Here is a 20,529-nt window from a genome sequence, read left to right as displayed (position 1 = left end):
GCTGAGGTTCAGAATTATTAGGGAACTTGACATAGTTACTTATTGATATCTCTGTGACTAGAACCCAAGTTTCCTAATTAGTTTTCCTCTGCACCATGCTTCAGCCTCAAGACCTTTGAAACTATGAGATAGCTATAGTCTGTGTCTTACCATATTCCATCCTTTTCCCAAAGAGGCTCCACCAATGGAGGTTCCCTGTTTCAGCACTTATGAGAATCGCAGCTTTCTGTAGAGACTGATCTGTGCAACGATGCTGTAGGAATAGTAGTTTATTCACAGGACCTAATGAGCTAAAATAGATAAAAATGAGATCACTGAGGAAAGATGAAAAGAACTGAAAGTACTTAACTTAAAGAAGAGAAAGTTGGGGGTTGCTTTAATAATTTTCTTCAAGCAGGTAAAGCTCACTTATTCAGGGGATTCTTTTTCATCTAGTCTCTCTATCCAAAGGAGTCAAGTGATTTTAAACTTAAGCATAAAGAATATAGTTAGATAGAATATAATTCCCCCCCAGTCAAATTCTTTCAGTTCAGAATTTGTGATGATTTCTATATGATGTGGGTTAAAGTTTACTTTTTTGCTTTCTCTAAAAGAAGAACCTAGTAAATCAATTAAAATATTATTGCAGGAAAATATTTAACTTACTCAGGAGAAAAAACTTTTCAAGAATTTTAGAAATACTCATCTATAAGATGATAAATATAAGAATTACAAACCACCAATCCATCAAAATTATTCCTTAAGTATTTCTTAGGAATGCTTAGTTATTCATTTGCTCCTTTCCTGGTGCCTTTGAACTGCCCAGAACTCTTTCATCTTTAAAACCTTTCACTTGACCCTATCATCTCCACAAACTATAGGCCTATATTTCTTCTCCATTTTATATTTAAGCTCTGAAGAAAAAACTATCTATAGTCTGTCTTCATTGACTTAACTCTTACTCACTTCTCCTTACAATCTTGCATCCTTCCCTACCACTTTAATGAAATTGTTCTTTCAAAAGTGATTTCTTTATTGTTAAATATGACTTTTCCTCATTATTCTTGATCTCCATATATTTTTTTTTCGTACTGTTGACCAACCTTATCTTTAGGATGCTTTTTCCTCCATGTGTTTTCACATTGCATTGTCATGATTTTCTCTCTATATGTTGGAAAGATCCTTAATTTCCCTTGTAGGATCATCATTTGCATTCTTCTTCTTAAGTCTGAGTATACATTAGATCTTTTCTGTCTTTCCATTTCACTCTTGGGGATCTCATCAGTTCCCATGGATTTAACCATCATCTTTGTGTATGTAACTCCCAAATCTACATAACAAATCCTCATCACACTCCTGAGCACTATGTCAGTCTCATGTCCCTAAATGACTGCTGGGCACTTCCACCAAGATGTTCCATAGACATCTTGAACTCAGTGTGGTTCAAAAACTCAAACATCTTTCCTCCTAATCTTCCTTCTAATTTATCTATTTATGTTGAAGGTACCATTTTCAAGAGTCATCTAGATTTTAAATTTAGGATTTATTCTTGACTCCTCACTACTACTTACCTAACAAATCCAAAAAATTATCAAATCTTATCTTTTAAAAAACATTAGCAGCATTTCTGGAATCTGTCCCCTTCTTTCTATTCATTCCACAACTATCCTAGTCAAAATCCTCATCACCTCTTGCTTGAACTATTCCAATACTTTTCTAACTATATGTACTTCAAGAAGGAAGAATGGAGTGAAATTATCTCACATGAAAAAAGTAGGCAAGGAACATAGTGAAGGAGACAATGGAGGGGAAAGATGAACAACACCTAAATATCATTCTCATTTGAACTGGCTTATACCCAATTCTTTACACACACACACACACACACACACACACACACACACACACACACAAACACACACATACAAACTTAGTTGAGCAAAGAAATCTCTTACCCAACAGGGAAGTAAGAGAGAAAGTGATAAGAAAAAAGAGGGAGGTTGATAAAAGAGAGAACAGATTAAAGGAGGTTTTGTGGTTAGGAGCAAAAACGATTGTTGAGGAGGGATAGGTTAAAAAAGAGACAGATGAATAAAAAAGAAGAAATATGATAGAGGGAAATGGATATAGTCATTATAACTGTGAATGTGAATGGAATGAACTCACCCATAAAATGGAAGTGGATAGCAGAATGAGATAGAAACCATAATCTAATAAAATATTGTTTACAAGAAGCATCCTTGAAACAGATATACACACACAGAGTTAAGAGAAGAGGTGGGAGCCCAAACTATAATGCTTCAAGTGAAGAAAAAACAAAACAAAACAAAACAAAAAAACAAACAAAAAAAAACCAGGGTTATCAATTGTAATCTGTCAAAGTCAAATAAAAAACAGATCTAATTTAAAAAGACAGGGAAACTACATCTTGTTAAAAGGTACCATAGACAATGAAATAATATCAATACTAAATACATATGCACCAAATGGATATTTTAATGGAATTTATTTCTCTATCTCTTTCTACTGAATAGACTCTCTAAAGAAGTGTGTGTGTGTGTGTGTGTGTGTGTGTGTGTGTGTGTGTGTGTGTGTGGAGAGAGAGAGAGAGGAGAGAGACCCAAATGCACAAGCACAAACATTTTTATGGCTGTTCTTTTGTGGTAACAAGGAACTAGAAAAATGGGTGCCTGTCAATTGGGGAATGACTGAACAAATTATGGTATATGAATGTGCAAAGGGACAACATCATAGAAAACTTGGGAAGATTTGTATGAACTTATGCATATTGAAGTAAACAGGAGAACTATTTACACAATGACTACAACACTGTAAAGAGAAATAACTATGAAGTATTTAAGAACTGATTGATGATAATAATAATAATTAGATTCATAAGTACTTTAAAGTTATGTTACCTTATTTGATCCTCATAACTACCTTGTGTAGTGTTATTACTGTCTCCATTTTATAGATGAAGAATATGACTCTAAAAGATATATGATGAGTCATATAGAAGCACAGAAGCAGACAATGGAATATACAATTTGGGGAAGAACAAGGACATCAGTCTGGCTGGGATAAGAATGATTGTAGTGGGGAGGAGCCAAAATGACAGAGAACTGATTTCTACCAAATTACCTTCCAAAAAGCTATTATATAATGCCTCAAAATGAATTCTGGAACTCCATAATCCACAAAACACAAATTTAAGTAATTTTTCAGCTTAAAACCATTTAGAAGGTTGGATTTAGGCATCTATTGCACTGGGATGAATGTGAAATGCAGTCAACAAGGACAGTTCCACCCAAGGCAATAGACATGGGGCACAGTTTGAGTATCAGAAAAAGCTTCAGAAATTCTCAGCCACAGGTGAGACAACTGCTCAGAAGAAAATTACAGGTGTCCTTCTGCTTTCACTGAGTGCAAGTCTCTTGTATCATTGCCCATACACAGAACCAAGTTATAGACCTGGGGCACAGTCACAGGGTGAGGAAGAGCACCAGTATACACCAGCACTTACATACACAGGGGAGTGGGGGATGCTGGTCACAGTTCCAAGGGGTAAAAGAGTGCTTAGGGCTACTCACAGACCATGAGAGGCCCAGAGAATATTTTTAAACACAGATCTCCTTACATTTTACATCTTTACACCCTTACATCTGGGAAGAACCGAAAGCAGATAGATCCCAGTGCCAGCTCTGAAGGCAGTTGCACAAAAACTCAGAAACTTTGAACCAAAGTATTCTGTTTTGCCACAGTTATAGAGCCCAATTTTAAAAGTTTTTATACTAATAGAAAAGAAAAAGGCAGGAAAATGAACAAACAACAAAAAAGAAACAACAAAGAAAGTTATTTTGGAGAGAGTAGACTCAAAGACAGAAAAAGAAAATGAAGTCTTCTTTGCAACAAAAGCCTCCACAAAAATATTAATTTCTCTCAAGCTCAAAAAGAATTAATGGAGGGGCTCAACAAGGATTTAAAAAATCAAATAATAGAGGTAGAAGAAAAATTGGGGAAAGAAATTAGAGTGATACAGGAAAATCATGAAAAAGAGTTTGGACAGCTCAGAGGCACACAAAAAAATACTGAAGAAATGAATACTTAAAAAATAGAATAGGCTAATTGGTAAAAGAGGCACAAAAATCCAAAGATGAGAATAATTCTTTCAAAAGCAGAATTGGCCATATGGAAAAAGATATACAAAAATGCATGGAAGAGGAAAATCTTCTTGAAAGACAAAATTGGCTCTTTGGAAAAAGATGCACAAAAATTCACTGAGTAAAAAAAATCTCTTTATAAAGTAGAATTGGCCAAATGTAAAAAGAAGTACAAAATCTTACTCAAGAAAATTGTGTTTTAAAAATTAGAATTGGGCAAGCAGAAGCTAATTACATTACATCAAGAAACAAAGTCAAAAGAATGAAAAAAAAATAGAAGAAAATGTGAAATATCACATGGGAAAAACAATTAATTTGGAAAATAAGTACAGGAGAGATAATTTAAGAATTATTGGACTATCTTAAAGCCATGATTAAAAATAGTGTGTAATATTATCTTTTCTACAAGCAGAGGATAAACTGTGGGAGTAAAAACACCGATGAAAAGCAACTGCTTGACTACAGGGACTGAGGAGAAATGACTGAGGAGAGACTCTAAATGAACACTCTAGTGCAAATTCCAACAACATGGAAATGGGTTCAAATCAAGAACACACGTGAAACCCAGTGGAATTGTGCATCAGCTATAGGGGGGAGGAAAGAAAATGATCTTTGTCTCTAATTGAATAATGCTTGGAAATGATCAAATAAAAAATTATTAAAAATAGTGTGTAATATTATCTTTTAAGAAATCAAGGAAAAATGCTCTGATATTCTAGAACCAGAAGACAAAATGGAAATTGGAAAGTGTCTAATTCATTGATCACCTCCTGAAAGAGATCCCAAAAAGATAACTCCTAGGAATATTATAGGCAAATCACAAAACTCTGAGGAATATTATAGCCAAATTCCAAAAATTCTCAGGTCAAGGAAAAAATACTGCAAGCAGCCAAAAAACAAACAATTCCAATATGATGGAACCATAGTCAGGATAACACAAGATTTAGAAACATCTACATTAAATGTCAGAGGGCCTGGGATATATTTTTCCATAGGGCAAAGGACCTAGGACTTTAATCCCGAATTACTTACCTAGCAAAATTGAGCGTAATCCTTCAGGGGAATAATTAGGTATTCAAAGAAATAGAGAACTTTCAAACATTCCTGATGAAAAGATCAGAGATGAACGGAAAATGTGACTCCCAAATACAAACTCAAAACAATCGTATAATGGGAAATCAACCCATACATGGGGAGACAATTCTTATAACACCAAAGAACTTTGTCATTATTACAGCAGTTAGAAGGAGTATGAATAGATATACAGAGGGCAAAGAGTATGAGTTGAATATGATGGAATTTTATAAAAAATTAAATTAAATTAAGGCATGAGAAAGAAGAATGCATTGGGAGGAGGGGGAAGAGAAATATAGAGTGGGGTAAATTATGATAAATAAAAGAGGCATCAAAGAGTGTTCATAATGGGGGAAAGATGGGGAGAGTAGGGAGGAGAACATTTGAACCTTATTCTCATCAGAATTGACTCAATGATTGAAGAGTATGCACAATCAGTTGGGTATTGTAGCAGTCCACCCCTAGTTATGGGCAAGGGAAACAGTTAGTATGTACAGAGTGGCTTAGAAGAGAGCATGCTCAGTCTTGAGCATGGCTGGGAAAGCCTCTGACCCTTGACCCCAGCTTCCCCCAGGTTAGGTGGGAAAATAGGTTTCTTTGTGTTCACCTGGCTAAGAGAAACCACACCTATACCTTGTTATTAACCAATGATAATCATCCCTATGTATTATGTATATTTGCATATCAAAGAGATTAAATACAGGGCCACAGCAAGCTCTGCCTTCTCTTCCTCTCTTGGATCTCAGCTCTCACTGATGTCTGTCCTTGCTGGAGCTTGGCCTCTGGCCAAGCTCCATATTTAATTCTTTTCCTCCTCTATCTCTCTCACCTGGGTCCTGGCTTTTGGCCAGGCACTCTTTTCTCTATCATTGGATCATGCCTCTGCGACATCCTAAAGATCGGGGTTATGCTGTGGCCCTATTATAATCAATAAGGCCTGGTTTGTGACTCATTTCTGCCACCTCATATCTATAACTTGGCTCCACCACACCCCTCGGGGTATCCAAAACTTCTATCCTTTTTCTATCCTTCTACCTTGAGGCTTCCTGCGGGTCTGGGGAGCCTCAGGTATAGAAAGCTATCTTATCCTATAGGAAAGTAGGAGAGGAAGGGGAGAAGGGGGTGGGATGGGGCTAATAGTAAAGAGGGCAAATTGGGGCAAGTGGAGGTCAGAAACTAAACAAGGGTAAATAGGATGGAAAGTAATAGATGGTAATCATGAAGCAAAAATGTTTTACCAGTCTCTTAATAAAGGCCTAATTTCTCAAATACATAGAGAAATGAGTAGAATATATGAGAATTAAAGGCATTTCCCAGTTGATAAATGATCTAAAGATATGAACACAATTCTCAAACAAGTAATGAGAGTTCTCTTTAGATTCTCTAAATCACTATTATTTAGAGAAATGTGAATCAAATAACTTGAGGTCTACTACATGCCTATCCAAGTAGCTACTATGACAGAAAAGGAAAATGACAAAATTTGGAGAGGATCTGAGAAATCAGGGACAGAAATACATTGTTGGGGAAGTTGTAAACTAATTCAGTCATTCAGGAGAACAATTTGGACCTATGCCCAAAGGACTATAAAACAGTACATATCTTTTGATTCAGCAATACTATTACTAGGTTTGTATCTCAAAGAGAGAAAAAAACCAACCAAACAAACCCAGAAGGATCTATATGTACAAAAATATTTAAAGGAGTTCTTTAGAGTAGCAAAAATCTGGAAAGTGAGGGGATACCCATCAATTGGGGAATGGCTGTGTAATTTATAGCATATGATTGCAATGGATTTCTATAAGAATTTCTATAAGAAATAAAGAGCAGGAGGAGGAGCTCAGAAAAACCTGCTGAGACTTACATGAGTCGAAATAAAGTGAATAGGAAGAACCAGAAGAACACTATATACAATTACAGGAATATTTTCCAAAGAACAACTGTGAATAACAGCTATTCTAAACAATACAATGATCCAAAACTATCCCAAAGAATTCATGATAAAAAAAATGCCATCTATACTTCCATAGAAAAAGAACTGAATCTGAATCCAGACCAAAGGAAACTTTTTCACTTTCTTATTTTTTCTATGAGTTTCCTTTCACAAAAGGATTAATATGGAGAAATGTTTTACATGATTACATGTGTAAAATCTATATGAGATTGCTTATGATCTTAACGGGGTGGGAGATTAGGTGGGAAGGGAGAGAATTCAAGGCTCAATATTCTTTGAAAAGTGTTGGAAACTGTTTTTACATGTAACTGGGGAAAATAATATTTAATACCATAAAGATGATTAAATTGTAGTAATGCTTAACATCTAAAAAAAGCTAGGCTGGAACTAGATTGCCAGTGGCTATAAATGTCCACACTTGTATAAAGCTAAGGATAAATGTTATTTATTAAATTATATTTTATCTTACAGGCAACTACAAGTCACTGAAGATTCTTGAGCTGGGGGAGTAACATGGGGAGCTTCTGTCCTGTCTCCATAAAACAGGAACAAAAACCCAGGACCTTAGGAATCAGCTGCTAAGTTAGGATGTGACGTTATAAACTTGTTTGGTTTGTTTGCCAACCCATGTCTGTTTTTTCTGTCTGTTTTTGTTGACTTTCCTGGGTTTTGGATTCCATTTTTGAACCTGAAATATAGGTGGACCATCTTGATTGACTTGTTTAGCCCTTTGATTTAGTTTGCCTACCAGGTATCTTCCTATTTTCATAGACTCCTATAAGCCTGGACTCTGCTCACTTGAATTTTTGATACTTCTTTTCCCTTATAATGACCTTGACTCTTTGCCTTAATAAACCTGTATTTTCTATTAGATCTCTCTTGTGCTTGACCTCCTCTGGCTTATTCATGGCTGCCCTTCTCTTGAGGCAAATGATTTTAGATGATGGAGATTCCGCGTTTTTAGTTTTCTCCTTGTGATGGAGATGGTATATAAAATTTACATGTACTCTAAGATATATGTGAACTTTATAAGGATGAATGTTTTCAGGACATTTATAGCTAAGATTTGCAATGGAACAATCCCTGAACTTATTTTATTAGCTCCCAAGGGAAATGAAAAGGAAGTCTAGGCAGATCATGCATCATTGCTGTGGTTACACCAGAGGGTGAGATGATTTTAGCTTTCCTGTTTGCTATGGTGTGAATGCCTTTTTGGAAAAGATTTTTATATTATATCTAAATATATGTATACACATCTACATAAACAGTCATAGGTATTTATATATATATATATATGTATATCAATCAAACATTTATTAAACACTGCCATGTGGCAAGCACTGAGGACAGAAAAAGAGGAAACCCTAAAGGAACTTATAATTCAACTGGGAAGAAAACACGCTAACAAATATTTACAATGCAAACAACATACAGGATAAATGATATTTAGTAATTTTTCAATCATTTTCACCTCTTCATGACCACTTCTGGGTTTGGTATTTTTTGACAAAGATACTGTAAGGTTTGCAATTTCCTTTTCCAGATTATTTTACAGATGAGAAAACGGAGGCAAACAGTGTTAGGTGACTTGTGCAGGGTCACACAGGTAGTTAGTGTCTGAGGCTGGAATTGAACTCAAATCTTCCTGACTCCAGGCTTAATGCTCTATCCACTGTGCTATAGAGTAGTCATACTAGATAAATAGGAAATAATTAATAGAAGGAAGACAATAATATTAAGATGGGTTAAGGAAGGTTTCTAGCAAAAGATGAGATTTTTGCATATAAATTGGTTATTATAAATTAGTTTAATATATAAATATATAAACTTAAGATCCATTAACAAAAAATTAAATACAAATATAAAGGATTACAACCCTTGTATTTAGAAAAAAATAAGTAAACAGAAAAAATGCTTCTAGAGCAGGAATTAAATTCCAACACTTTAAGTACCAAATAGTGATACTAGATGCACATTTATTATCCAAAAATTTTGTGTTTCATCTTATGTGTTTCATCTAACAGGATTCCTATCATGTGAAGACATTTCAGTGAGATGAAATGGAAGGAAGAAAGAAAATTTATTGAAAATCATTGAAGCAGAATTTGAAAGTCTGGCATTTTCCTTGCATCCTCTAAACAGATGGCACTGTCATATCTGAGGGAAATGCAATGGATTTATTATGGTAGAGACTCATCCTGAAATACCATGAACTAGATAATGCTCAGCAAAGCAATCCTTTAAGTAAATGAAACATATCAACTGGGTCATAAGATTCATTAAAAAAAAAAGTAACCTCCTTTCCTCCAGGAAGATTCCATAGGTATCTACTTACTTGGCAAAAATTATTTGCCCCAGGTTAGTAACCATAATAGCTCATGTTTTTGTAATAGCTGAAGTTTTATAAAGTGCCTTCTTCACAACAACCCTGTGAGGTAAGTAGGGCTAGCATTACTGTCTCAGCTTTGTAAAGGAAAAAATAGACATAGTAGATTAGGTGACTTCCATGATCATATATTGGAGCTGGGATTCTCTCTAGGGACTCCTCACCCCAGATCTAACATGCTTGCCACTATGTCATTCTAGTTCAGCTCCTTAAAAAACATGATTTCTCATCTTCTATTTTGTTGGTCTACATTGGGAAATCATATATTGAAGCTTTTCTTTCCTATGCAAATCTCTAGCCCTTCTACCTTCACATCTGTTGCCTTCCAATGGATCCTTGCCTCCATCCCCAGGATGACACTAGCCTAGAACTTCCATATCATCAGAAATCCCAGTCGAGTTGCTCCTTTCCATTTTAACTTGTATACTCCAATTCCATAGTCTCCCTTTTCTTCTCTTTGGGTCTATACAATTATGCCCTATAACTGCTTTCACCTCCCCTTTCTGTGTTGTCTTCTTTCAATGGAGTGTAAGCTCCTTGAGAGAATGAACCATGTTTTCTTGCATGGAACAATAAGCTCCTTGATCTCTTTCTCTTTATCTCTGTTTCTGTCTCTATGTCTTTTTTTTTCTTTCTTTGTCTGTCTGTCTCTTTTTTTTCTCTGTCAAAATCGTAGGGCAAATTACGGGAAAACAAAAAACCCATTATGAAATATTCCCTCCATTTTGAAGATAATGTAGGAAGAATGAAGTCATTAGTGAAAGGCAGCATTTTCTGAGAATTATGTAAAAATAACTAATAAATGACTATGGAAAAGGCAGTCAGTTAACAATAAGGTCTCCCATTTTATCTAGTCACTAAGTAATGCAATTTGGAGAAAAGCTCTTTGTAACTGACCTGGCCCTCTCTCCTATCTTCTAAGGCCCTTCGGATTTGTCTATAGAAGATGTGAATTTGAATCCTCCATTCATCTACTGACTTTGTATCCCTGGGGCAACTCACCTCTTGGAGTTTTAGTTTTCTCATCCAGTAGAACTGAAACACTTACTTAATACTTAATCATCAACTTTATAGGATTCTTGCCAAGGAAGTACTTCTGAACTTTAAAGTACTATTATTAGTTTAAAAGGAAAAGATGGTCCAGTGCATATAGAATACTGGATTTGGAGTCAGGGAAATTTCATTTCAAAAATGGCCTTAGATATTGAGTAGCTCTATGACCTTAGGCAAGTCACTTAACTTCCCTGACTCAGTTGCCTCATATGGAAAATGGAAATAATAATAATGCCTATCCCACTGCATTGTGGTGAGGATAAAATGAAATAATATTTATGAAGCATTTTACAAATTTAAAGCACCACATAAATGCTGTTATTACTGTTATTGTTATTATGTAATGCATTTGGTAAAAAGCAATGGCCAGGTAAATGTTACTTATTTTTATTCATTCAATTTTAGCCTCTTAAAAGGACATCTTTACCTCTCACGTGAAACCTTTCTGACAAAGTGATGAGGCCGCTGGGTCTCCACATTCCATACAATAATTTCTCCATCAAAGCTGGCAGTAGCAAGGAGATCAAGAGGAGGACAGTAATCCACAGCTAAGATATCTTCCTTATGGAGTTGTCCTCCTTTCCAAGTCTTGTCTGCAGGCACGTATACATTCTAGAAAGAATCAAAGAACTGTACAATTATGGATTAGCAGTAGGAGTGTTTCATCTCCCTAAAGTAGGCTGGCAAATTCTTTCTAAATTCCAGGACCTAGTCAGAGTTCCTAGGGATCACATAATTGCTGTGTCCCACCAGCACTACTAGGGGTGGGGAGGGCAATGTGAATAGCCTAACATTCCAAAGACCACCTTGACAAAGTCTGGGTGTCCTCTGGGGGGGTAGCTATTTTGTTTCCCACTGCTAGCAATTAGATAAAACCAATGGTATAACTATCAACTTCATCTTCCTTTAGTTTTCTAGTATTTTATTTCTCGTACCTCATGTTTTCATTCCCTCCAAATTGACTCTTGAAATTACTATATTTTTCTCAATATGTTTATGCTGATTACATATTGGTTTGCCTTCAAAGGGCAAATATAGGCCTCTTTACTCTCTCTATACTCTGGGTATCTTCTAAATGACTTTGTGCTGTGTGAAAAATCAGCGTTTACTGAGCAACTGAACAGTTTCTCAAAATGTCATCCCACCTCACTGAGAGTAAATCTGATTATAACCTCAGAATTTTTATGTTTTTCCTTATCTATAAAAGGGGTGAGGGTTGGATTATGTTCAAAAGCTAAAAAGGAACCGGGTTTATATGAAAAAATGCACAATGAAGGGAGAAGAATCAGTAGAAAATTCATACAATAACATAAATAACAATAAATTCATACAAAAACAACCTTGAAAGACTTGAGAACTCTGTTCATGATTCCAGGGGACCAATGAAGAAGATACATGTTGTTGTCTACCTGACAGAGACGTAATGGACTCAAGATAAAGATACATATATATATATGCATATATATACATACATATATATTTAATCTGATCATGTAGGAATTGCTATGACTTCACTATGCATTTTTGTAACAAGGATTTCCTTTTTCTTTTTTTTTGAGATGGGAGAGAGAAAAGAAATGCTTGTTAATTGAAAAAATAAAATTATATAGTTAAACTATGGGAAAATTTTAAAAAGGATAAGAATTTCTGTCTTTAGGAAGCTTTGATCTAGTCATAGAACCAAGAAGTATGTGAAATATTAAATAACTATCCAGAAGATGTTAGTAGTAGATGTTTATTAAATTATTGAATTGATTGCAAGGAATATTATAAAGCAATAAATAATATAAAACATAATATAAATGGTTCAGAGTAGGGATGCTATAAGAGTTTAGAGAAGGTAATAGTATGTGGACTGGAGTGTTCTAAAATGGAAAAAGAAATATTTCATAGCACATCATCATCAATTTGAACTTATTTGTACATTTCTGGGCAAATGTCATTTCTTAAATTTTGGGCATATTCGTTATCATTTCCACTAATCTTCATACCCTTTGGAAGGTAGCAGTTGTCTTTTCTCTGTATCTAGTCTCCACTATTGTGCCAAAGGTCAGTAAACATCATCAACTATGAGAATTGAGGTTTTCTCATTCAATAAGACATAGTGTTTTCTGACTAGTCTTATAGTCCAGGGCTTTTAACAAGTACTATCTATCTTCCCTTGTCTCTGGATTATCTTACCTCAAGTTTCGAGCAGTCATAAAGGATGATTTTCCGATTCCATCCCACTGTTAGGAATATATGCTTTCTAATTGGGACCAACCCTGTTACTTCTGCATCTTCTACCACCTCCAGTTTGTGCAAGATGTGACCTCTCTGAATATCCCAGACCTGTTCATGTAAGAGTAAAGTAAGTAAGTTTTAGGTTCCATTTTTTTTCCCATTTCCATGGCCAATGCTGGATGGATCATTCCAATGTCTATGTTGGGATCTCCTTCAATAATATTTTCGGGTTTTTTCCTCCCCGGGAATAGAGAGGAAGAATAACTCAAAACTGACACTGGACAATGTCTTACTTTGACAATGACAAGACATTGATAAAGTATTATTGACACTAAGACCAGGAAGAAGAATAATAGCTAGTATCGAATAGTTTTTTTTTTTTTTATTGCTCGATTGTGCCCAACTCTTTGTGAATCCCTTTTAGGGGTTTTTTCTTTGGCAAAGATAACTGGAGGTGTTTGCCATTTCCTTCTCCAGTTCATTTTACAGATGAGGGAAATAAGGCATACAAAGTTAAGTGACTTACTCTGGATCACACAGCTAGTAAGTGTCTGAGGCCAGATTGGAAGTTATGAATATGAGCCATCCTGATTTCAGGTCTGGCAATCTATCCACTGCACCCACCACCTATCTGCTCCCTGCAGTATAGTATCCTAAGGCTTAGAGAGTGCTTTAGTAGTATCTCTATGTATAAAAGACAATATATTTATTCAGTTGAGCCAGAGCTTTCACTCCTACCTTGATAGTGCCATTTCTGGCAGCTGTGATGAGCCTTCGACCTGAGTTATCCAGGGCCATACAGGTTAATTCCTCCTCGCCGTGGGTATTATTTAAAATTAACTGCTTCATGCCAGTCTCAACATCCCATACTGCAATGGTGGAATTGTGGCATCCTGTCACTACCTGTCATGAGATAATTTGGTTCCAATTCCTGTTAAATTGTGTCTCTACCAAAATCAGGCTAATAAAAGCTCCCAGATAATATGAATAAAATATATGTTCTTTCTCTTGGTTAATGGGTTTTCGCTCATCTCAAACATCTGATGACCAAGAATTCTTTGACTATCAACTGTAAGGCAATACTATGTTAAGTGTGGGGGCAGTGCAATGTATGTCAAGAGCACAGGAGTTGGAGTTAAAGGACCTGACTTTGAATCCTGTTTTTTCTACTTACTAGTTATATTAGCAAGTTACTTTTCTTTTCTGAGCCTCAATTTCATTAGCTGTACAATGAGGAGCTTGAATTAGTTGATACTTAAAAAGCTATGGGAGTTACAAAAGTGGTTAAAACGTAATTCCTGACTACAAGGAACTTCAGTCTGGTTGGAAAACCAAGTCATATGAGAAAAGCTGAAAAACGTAAAAAATGTCATAGTCGTAGGTGGTTAGTATTTGTGAATTGAACACAAGGGATGTCACAAGCTTGTATAGCAACATATGTGCATACATTATATGAATGTTTGGGCAAAGAATACTACAGGAGTTTAGGAAAGGGGATATCACATGATTTGGAAAGACTTCTTGAAGAAGTATTATTTTATAACATCTTCAGGGGCAGCACTGAGCTTCAAAGTCCAGTCCCCATTTGAAGCAAGAATCTTCTCCACTATTTTCCCCAAAAGTGACCCTTCAGGCTCAACTGAAAACACTTCTGCAGACAAGGATCTTTACCTCTTATAGCAGATATTTCACTTTTGGATAATTCTCTTTTGTGTGTCCCTTGGTTGAACTGAATTCTACCTCTCTATAGTTTCTTTCCTCCCATTAATATCTTATTATATTTTCCTCCCCCATTTACATGTAGAAATAATTTTTTAATGTTTTCTAATAATTTTTGTGAGCCAAATTTTCTTTCTCTCTTCTTCTTCCTTGAGGCAGAAAATAATTTAATATAGATTATGCATGTGCTATTATGCAATACATATTTCCATATTCACCATGTGAAAGAAGACACATATCATACATATAAGAAAAAACTTATGAAGGAAATAAAGTGAAAAATGATATTCTTCTATTGCATTCAGATTCCATCAGTTCCTTCTATGGTGGGCGAATAACATTTTTTATCGCAAATTCTTGGAGTTGTCTTAGATCATTGTATTGCTGATAAAAGCCATTCACAACTGATCATCATACAATATTGCTGTTACTATATACAATATTCTGATTCTGCCCACTTTACTTTGCAGTAGTTTATATAAGTCTTTCTGGCTTTTTTTCTGAAACCCTTGCTCATCATTTCTTATTGAATAGTATCCCATTGCAAACATTTACCACAACTTGTTCATCCATTCCTCAATTATTGGACATCTATTCAGTTTCCAATTCTTTGCTACCACAAAAAGAACTGGTCCTTAAAGTTTCCATTGATTTTCAAAGCCAAGCAGGCTAGGTCTGCTTCGGTGATATGCTAGTAAATGTTTAACAATCAAACTCTCCTTAAATGTGACAATTTTGTTTAATCTATATTATGAACATTTTCTCCATCATTTTAACTTTAGATATTAGGAAAATAATAAATCAAGCCTTGACTTGTAGGTTTGCCTCTTTTTGATGTATAAATGCTCACTTTGAACATTTAACAATTGGTTCTCTCATATAAACTGGTTCTATCATATTGGCACTCTCCTTTCTCTTTCACATGATAGCCTTTAAAATATATTTATCATGTCTTCCATAAAATTTCCCCCTCTCCAGGTTATATTTCACATACAATATGTATATAATACACACAATATAGACATGCATATTATATATGTGAAAGAAAACTATTAAGACTCATACTGTGCTTCTGTGTTTTTGGTCTCAAGTGTTCCAAATAATTTTATTTAATATTAAGCTAATAGCAAAGTAACTTTTTTGTTGGAGAGGGACTTAAATTGGCATGATACTGTCCCCCACTTCTATTCCCATTCTGCTTCAAGACAATTGTAGGTAACATAGGAATCTACAAAAATAAATTCATAACATAAAAATACAATTTGAATGAATGTTTCAGAATTGTTGAGTAACCAAATTCACTATCTAGGTCCATTCCCCTTCAGTGACTAATGGAACTTTTCATGAAGAATGAATCTCCATGAACTAATGGATCTTTATGAAGAATCCTTTGTATATTTGAAGAAGAGAAACTGGCTCCTTTTCAGTGGAAAAAGGGGTGGGTCCTTGGACACTTGGGTGGGTCCTAGCTAATCACTACTAGGTAAAGAACAAAAAAGGTTTACCTATATATGGGCAAATAACCCAATTACTTGAGGAGAGGAGTAAAGTCAACAAGAGGAAAGTTAGGTTTGGTTATTATCCTTAAACCATGTACCTAAGAAAAGCCTTTTTTGTCTTTAATCAATCATTTATCTTTCCAAGGAAATTTTCCCAGGAATATGTAAATGACATTATAGAAAAATATTTAATATTTTCATTTTTACTAAAAAAGAGGTTTTAAATATGCTTACAAGCACACTTTGTTGTTGTTCAGTTTCTTCAGTAGTGTTCAACTTTTTGTAGCCCCATATGGGATTTTCTTGACAAAAATAACGGAGTGCCTTCTCCAGCTCATTTTTAAAGATGATGAACTGAGGCAAACAGTATTAAGTGATTTGCTCAGGATAACTCAATTAAGTTTTCTGAGGCCAAATTAGAATTCAGGCCCTACACTCTATTGCCTGTGTCATCTAGCTGCCCCATACATACACACACATACATATGTGCACATATGTGTGTATGTTTTAAATATATATTGATATGGCATTTATTTGAGGCCCATCATCATTCTTATTACTTTCCACCACAATCATTCTAGATTGTCAATGTCTTTATAAAAGTGAGAAGCCCAGAATTATACTTGTATTAGTATAGGACTCTTCACAGTATAAACTGGAATGGAACTCTCCATTTTGATCAGGTTCCTCCTCCCTTAATAATGGGAGACTCCCAGGGCCTAAGAAGGGATAAGCTGATAGATATAAGAAGGAAATGTAGTCTTTTAAGAGAAGAGAGATACTGATGTACACCAGACTTGGACCGAGACCTGGGCATGTATAAATGACTTCCATCGGGGGTCATGTGCCCATAAGAACCTATGCTATGCAGAGATGCCATAACAGCATCATCTAATCCACCAATCCTATCCCTGAAATGAAATTCTTGCTGGTCCTAGTTCTAGACTTATCAAGATTTCAACTGAATTCATAACTGAAGATAATGAACACCCTGGCCAAGTAGCAGGGATGCAATGCCCAGTGAAGAATAAAAAGTCCCAGAAACTTTTAAGAGGGACTTTATGAAATGAAGTCCAAGTGGAGTGACTCACCCGGAAGATATTCCATGCTCAGTAAAGAGCAGCCACCATCAGGAATGGAAGTTATTCCTACTTGAACACATAATAACAATAAAAATTATAAATAGCATTTGTTCTGTGCTTTGAGGTTTGCAAAGGATTTTACACTTATCTCATTTTATCTTCACAGTGCTACTGGAAATATGGGGGTTATTATTATACCTATTTTGTAGAAAAGGAAACAGAGACTGAAAGAGATTAAGTGACTTGCTGAGGGGTCATACATCTAATAAGTATCAAAGCCAGGATTTGAAGTATCTACTGCTATATATATAGCTGTTTCTATGTGCCATTGCCAGACCTGTTCCCTACATGTGTGCATCTCTACTTATGAGCTCTATTTTGTTTACTATCTATAATGATTAATACTAAATACATTTAGTAAAAGAATGAGCCAATGGTTTTTTTGGGGTGGGGGTAAGTGGGTGTATTTTATTTCTTACTATGCCATTTCAGTAAATATATTAGTTTTGAGCCAGTTGTATCACCTGGATAGCATATTGGTAGATGCTCATGAACATAATAATGTAGACCTACAGAGTACTTTGAACCTGGAGTGTTCATACTTCAGGGGTCCTAACTTCTGAGAAATAGAGGTGTGGGGGGGGAATTGTCTAAATGGGTGCTATTTCATATAATTCTCCTTCACATGGCTCAAATGCCACAAACCTCAAAATACCATTTTGATTCCTTTGAGTGTAATATTCTCTCTCTCCCTCTCCCTTACCTTATATCCCCCCCTCTCTCTACCTCTTCTGTCCCTTCCTCTCTCTTTCTCTCCCCCTCTGTTTCTCTTTCTCTCACTTTGCATATATTTTATTTATTTTTATGTGCATGTTGCATCCAATAGTATAAGCTACTTGATGGGTTAGAGGTTATTTCATTTTTCTCTTTATGTTCTTGGTATTGTGAAAGGTTAAATTTTTGGGGTAGGAGTTTGACAAAAGTACAGAGAGCAGGTTGATAAAACACCAACACAGTTTATTCTGAGGAGAAGTTTGGATAGGAAATAGGAGGGAAGAAAGTGAGATTATCTTATAACTATGCCTAAAACCCAAATCCTATACTAAAATTTCTAAGAAACCCTAAATCTAACTGCCTTCAAGGGCAGGATCTTCTGTCTGCCAGAACAGGCCTATCTTATCTACACTACTCCTATCTGGAAATATATTCCCTAGATACCTACCTAAGCTAATCAAAGAACACTAATCTACTACCCCCTACTTAAATCAGTATCTCAATCCAAACTGTCAGAAGCAACTGTCAGTTCCTCTTGACTGAGAGAGACTGACAGAGAACTCCTCAGAACTCATGCGAGAGAAAAGAAGCCCCTAGCTAATCAATGGTGCTCCCTATATATGATCCTTGTCTCCTAGGTAACAGAATCTTCAGCTCTGGCTCAAACAAACCTGTCACTTCCTACTTAGAAATCCTTCTCTTTTGCCTCTTAAAGAGACAGAGTGAGATTAAGAAACTTCCTTTTAACAATACCTAACATATTACCTTGCATATAACAGCCAATACACTGCTTTATGGAATCATACTGAAGGTGAGAAAAAGATATATTTATATATATTAATGTGAGGTCCCATTCCTTTCATTTGAAAAATTATGTTGTCCTGTTTTCCAAATAACAAGGTAATGGAAGCCAAATCTAGGTGAAAGTTAACTTCAAGACCCTTGGAACTTATAGGAATCCAAATCTATTTCATTCTATTCTTTACTCATACAGTTGTTGTTTGTCCTTTATTTTCGAAGAGAATCACTGACATCATGGGGTGATGTCTTGACTTGCTTTTGAATTGGATTCAAATGAGGAGGAGTTACATAAAGTCTTCAGCCTCTCTCTCTTTCAAAATCATTGATGTCCAGTGGGGCAATGCATTAGTCAGGATAACTAGCAATGACTCAGAGTGCAGTGGATGAGTTTGGCATCTTCAATGAATGACCAATCTCCATGGGCTCCACTGTGGCTGGTTCAGTTACTTTCATGGCTGTTGGAATGAATAGTTTTCATCCGTCCATTCTGCCAGAGGAAGTCCTCACATGCTTGTGGAACACATCCCACTAAGTCACCAGTGGGTTTGAGGCCTATCAATTACCCTCAACCTGGTGTAGCCTGTCTGCCTAGATGGCTTTACCAAGGGGTGACTGCTCTGAGTACTACAGCTTCTTGGAACTGTAGGTGAGAGTTGGGGGAAGTGCTTTGAAAAGGGCTCAAGAAGCCCTCACACCAGAGGTGCTTGTCCTTGCACACCTGATACATTTATACAGTATGTATACAGTATCTCCTTTGGACTATTTGGGCTTATATATTGGAAGGATGAACCTTCCAAAAATGACTGTTTCTTGTGCTTCTCATTTATCATAAGCTAATGGACATTAATTCCTAACAAAGATGGCACAGGAAAAATGGTAGTTACAAACATTTCTTCTCCCTAGTTACCCAAAATACATTATCCAAAATTACATACAGTGTCCATGGTAAGAACTAGCACAGCCTTAGTGCTAACAAGGGGCAACTAACATATAAATATATTTCAAAGGCTTCAAACATTTGGAACTTCATGATTTGGGAATTAATTCTCTTTTTATAGAATCCTCATACTCTACTGGGAGGGTTGTTTAGCTAGATTCCCATGGTCTATACTTTTCCATAGCTAAACTTTTTGATGTTATGTGCTCCATTCTTTGAAGATGTTTTTAACATCAAAAGACTGCTTTTTTTGTAGTCAAGCCTATGGGGAATATAAGTATCCAAGGTTCCTCAACTCTTTCTTGAAACCCTCAAACTGGCACACTTGAATTTCTGGATGGATTATTTCCCTAAATTGATATTGGATAACATCACTATTGGGGGTTGGAGGAAAGAAAGAGAAATTCTGCCCTCCTGCTATGTAGTAATTTTCTCCACAAAGCACTCCTAGACTGGAGCTCCAGGCTTTAGCTTCTTGAAGTCATTCAAAGGCATGACTAATTTTTGCTTCTCCAAAGAAGTTCCATTTAATTCCTTCAGAGATAGGGTTTCCTAATGCATCAAGAAATTTCCTAGTATAGCTATGATGCTACAGTTATTTTAACACCTTATTGCCTTAATAAAACCTCATGATCTGTAACTCCATCACATGAGTTGGTATACAGGGGGCAAAAGGGTGGGAGGAATAACATCATTTATCCCTAAATTCATAATTTCTCCTGCTTGTTATAACTTCTCTTGAATAGCATTCCCCCCCTCCCCCCCGGATATAAATGTCATGGAGGAAAGGATTATCATTTTGGAGTCCAGCAGAAATGAGAACCAAAGAACAACCTATGTCAAAAATGTTGAATATTGTGGAAAGAGGGCTTTGGTTTTAGGATGTTT

General features: G+C 35.8%; 1 protein-coding gene across 10 annotated transcripts in view; it reads right to left on the bottom strand.

Annotated features, from left to right (window-relative positions):
• The window catches only part of LOC100029142 (WD repeat-containing protein on Y chromosome-like), a 171,965-nt gene that overhangs the window by 79,224 nt on the left and 72,212 nt on the right, over positions 1–20,529 (bottom strand). For all 10 annotated transcript variants that reach the window (XR_008916421.1, XR_008916422.1, XM_056817246.1 and 7 more), the window contains 4 exons: positions 13,568–13,732; positions 12,788–12,937; positions 11,034–11,218; positions 151–290 (listed from right to left, as the gene is read on the bottom strand). Coding sequence is in view for 8 of the 10 variants with exons in the window: in XM_056817246.1 (XP_056673224.1) it covers positions 151–290; positions 11,034–11,218; positions 12,788–12,937; positions 13,568–13,732 (640 nt within the window). In the remaining 2 variants the exon portion in view is untranslated. The remainder of the gene's footprint in view (positions 1–150; positions 291–11,033; positions 11,219–12,787; positions 12,938–13,567; positions 13,733–20,529) is intronic.

This window comes from Monodelphis domestica, chromosome 2, assembly GCF_027887165.1.
Source record: "Monodelphis domestica isolate mMonDom1 chromosome 2, mMonDom1.pri, whole genome shotgun sequence".
Lineage (NCBI taxonomy): Eukaryota > Metazoa > Chordata > Mammalia > Didelphimorphia > Didelphidae > Monodelphis > Monodelphis domestica.
Note: the sequence above shows the minus strand (reverse complement) of the source record. Positions and strands in the feature narration are given on the sequence as shown.